Below are 1,535 nucleotides of genomic sequence, written 5' to 3'. Positions count from 1 at the left end.
TCTAGTGCTTTTTGCTTATCCCTCTGGAATTGGTCACACAATTGCTTCGTAACACGCTCTGATATCTCAATTATACCATATTCCCAGTCTTTCAAGGTCAGCTCAATGTTGGCCGGTACCAGCTCTTGCTTTTGTCTTCTTAACAACTCCTCGTATGTTTCGATGGTTTCCACACTATCTTGTTTAAGAGTCACATAATCATGTTGTAGGTTCTGAAGATTACTGGTCAGCTTGATATTTTCTAACTTCATTTGCTATAGTTCTGCCTTCAACAGTTTTACTTCCTCATTTTCAGCCTCATGAAACTGTTTTCCATAACCTAGGTTAGGAGAAATTAACTTGAAAGGCAACTTCACTGTCCTAACCCTTTCTGCAATCCAATGGCTGTAAGGAATTCCTTCATCGATAGTCCATGGTTTGGGGTCCCTTTCTGCGCGAACAATGTTGCCCCAAGCGTTCCTAACTTGATGAAGCACTTCAACAAAGGTTCCTTCCTCATAATAGATCTGCAATATGGCAAGAGATGCAGGTGTAGGTGATCCTCTCATAGGACGCCCAAATTGTCTTTGTGCTAACACAAGATTGTAATTAATACAACACCTGATACCCATGAGGGGTACATTAGGGTACCCCCCGCAATGATATAAGATTTGCGATCTACGCTGCCAAGGGACACACCATTTAATCTGCTCCTCATTTAAACTTGCACAAAGTTGCGCCCATTCATTTGCCCCTTTCCTTTCTGGTTTACATTGCAGTAGCTCCTCTATGGGACACGTGACAGTCAAGGCGTCCTCACTCACACGGGAGATGAACCACGTATACAACACTGGTAGACAGCATAACATTTTTCCTCCCTTTAGCTCATAACAACGATTAAGGGTCCCATAAACTTCAGCCAGGATAGCAGTGACCGGATTCTCACAACGCTCTTTGTATCCTACAAATGCATTCATGGCGGCATAGTCGACGAAATTCTTGACATTAGGAAAAAGCATGACACCATAGAGGAGAAGAGCCAATACATCCATAAATGTTTCCCAGTTTTCCTCTTCAACCAAACGATGCAAGTATCCCTTTAAGTATCCTTGAGAAAGGACCCTCACTTTGCCCTTTATTGTGAACTTGCTCTCCAACTTCATAGGGTGTACTTTTATGATCCTCGCTAGCTGCAAGACAAGGGTATACTGCCCAAGGTAGTTATATGGAGCTTTTCCCTCGAGAGGTATGTTTAAGAGTTGCTCGAATTCTTCCACTGTTGGCACCAATTGGAAATCCCGAAAAGTGAAACATCTCAGTGGTGGATCATAGTATTGGGCTAAAGTAGTAATTGCTGATGTTTGGACCTCCACCTCTAACAGGCTCAACAAATTCCCATACTCCTTCTTGAATGCATCTTTTTGGGATGTCTTCATTTTTTTTACTAGTTCTCTCAGACCATCCATATTTCCCTCCTCGGCTTCAATGGCTATCCTTTCCTTTAAAATGTTTGAACTTGAAGGCCGGTCAACTTCAAATCTCATGTTAATTTCCAT

General features: G+C 42.3%; 1 protein-coding gene across 1 annotated transcript; it reads right to left on the bottom strand.

Annotated features, from left to right (window-relative positions):
- Positions 1-254: 254 nt before the first annotated feature.
- LOC148203896 (uncharacterized) lies at positions 255-1,535 on the bottom strand. Its single transcript, XM_088107805.1, has one exon. It carries the CDS (start codon positions 1,533-1,535, stop codon positions 255-257), a length of 1,281 nt encoding a protein of 426 aa, XP_087963931.1.

This window comes from Vigna umbellata, chromosome 2, assembly GCF_029865625.1.
Source record: "Vigna umbellata cultivar VRB3 chromosome 2, Vumbellata_1.0, whole genome shotgun sequence".
NCBI classification, from domain to species: Eukaryota; Viridiplantae; Streptophyta; class Magnoliopsida; order Fabales; family Fabaceae; genus Vigna; species Vigna umbellata.
This window is presented reverse-complemented; position numbering and strand designations above follow the sequence as displayed.

Bases quoted from the DNA above. Each gene is read 5' to 3' on its own strand.
- LOC148203896 (XM_088107805.1), bottom strand. From the start codon at position 1,535: ATGGAAATTAACATGAGATTTGAAGTTGACCGGCCTTCAAGTTCAAAC.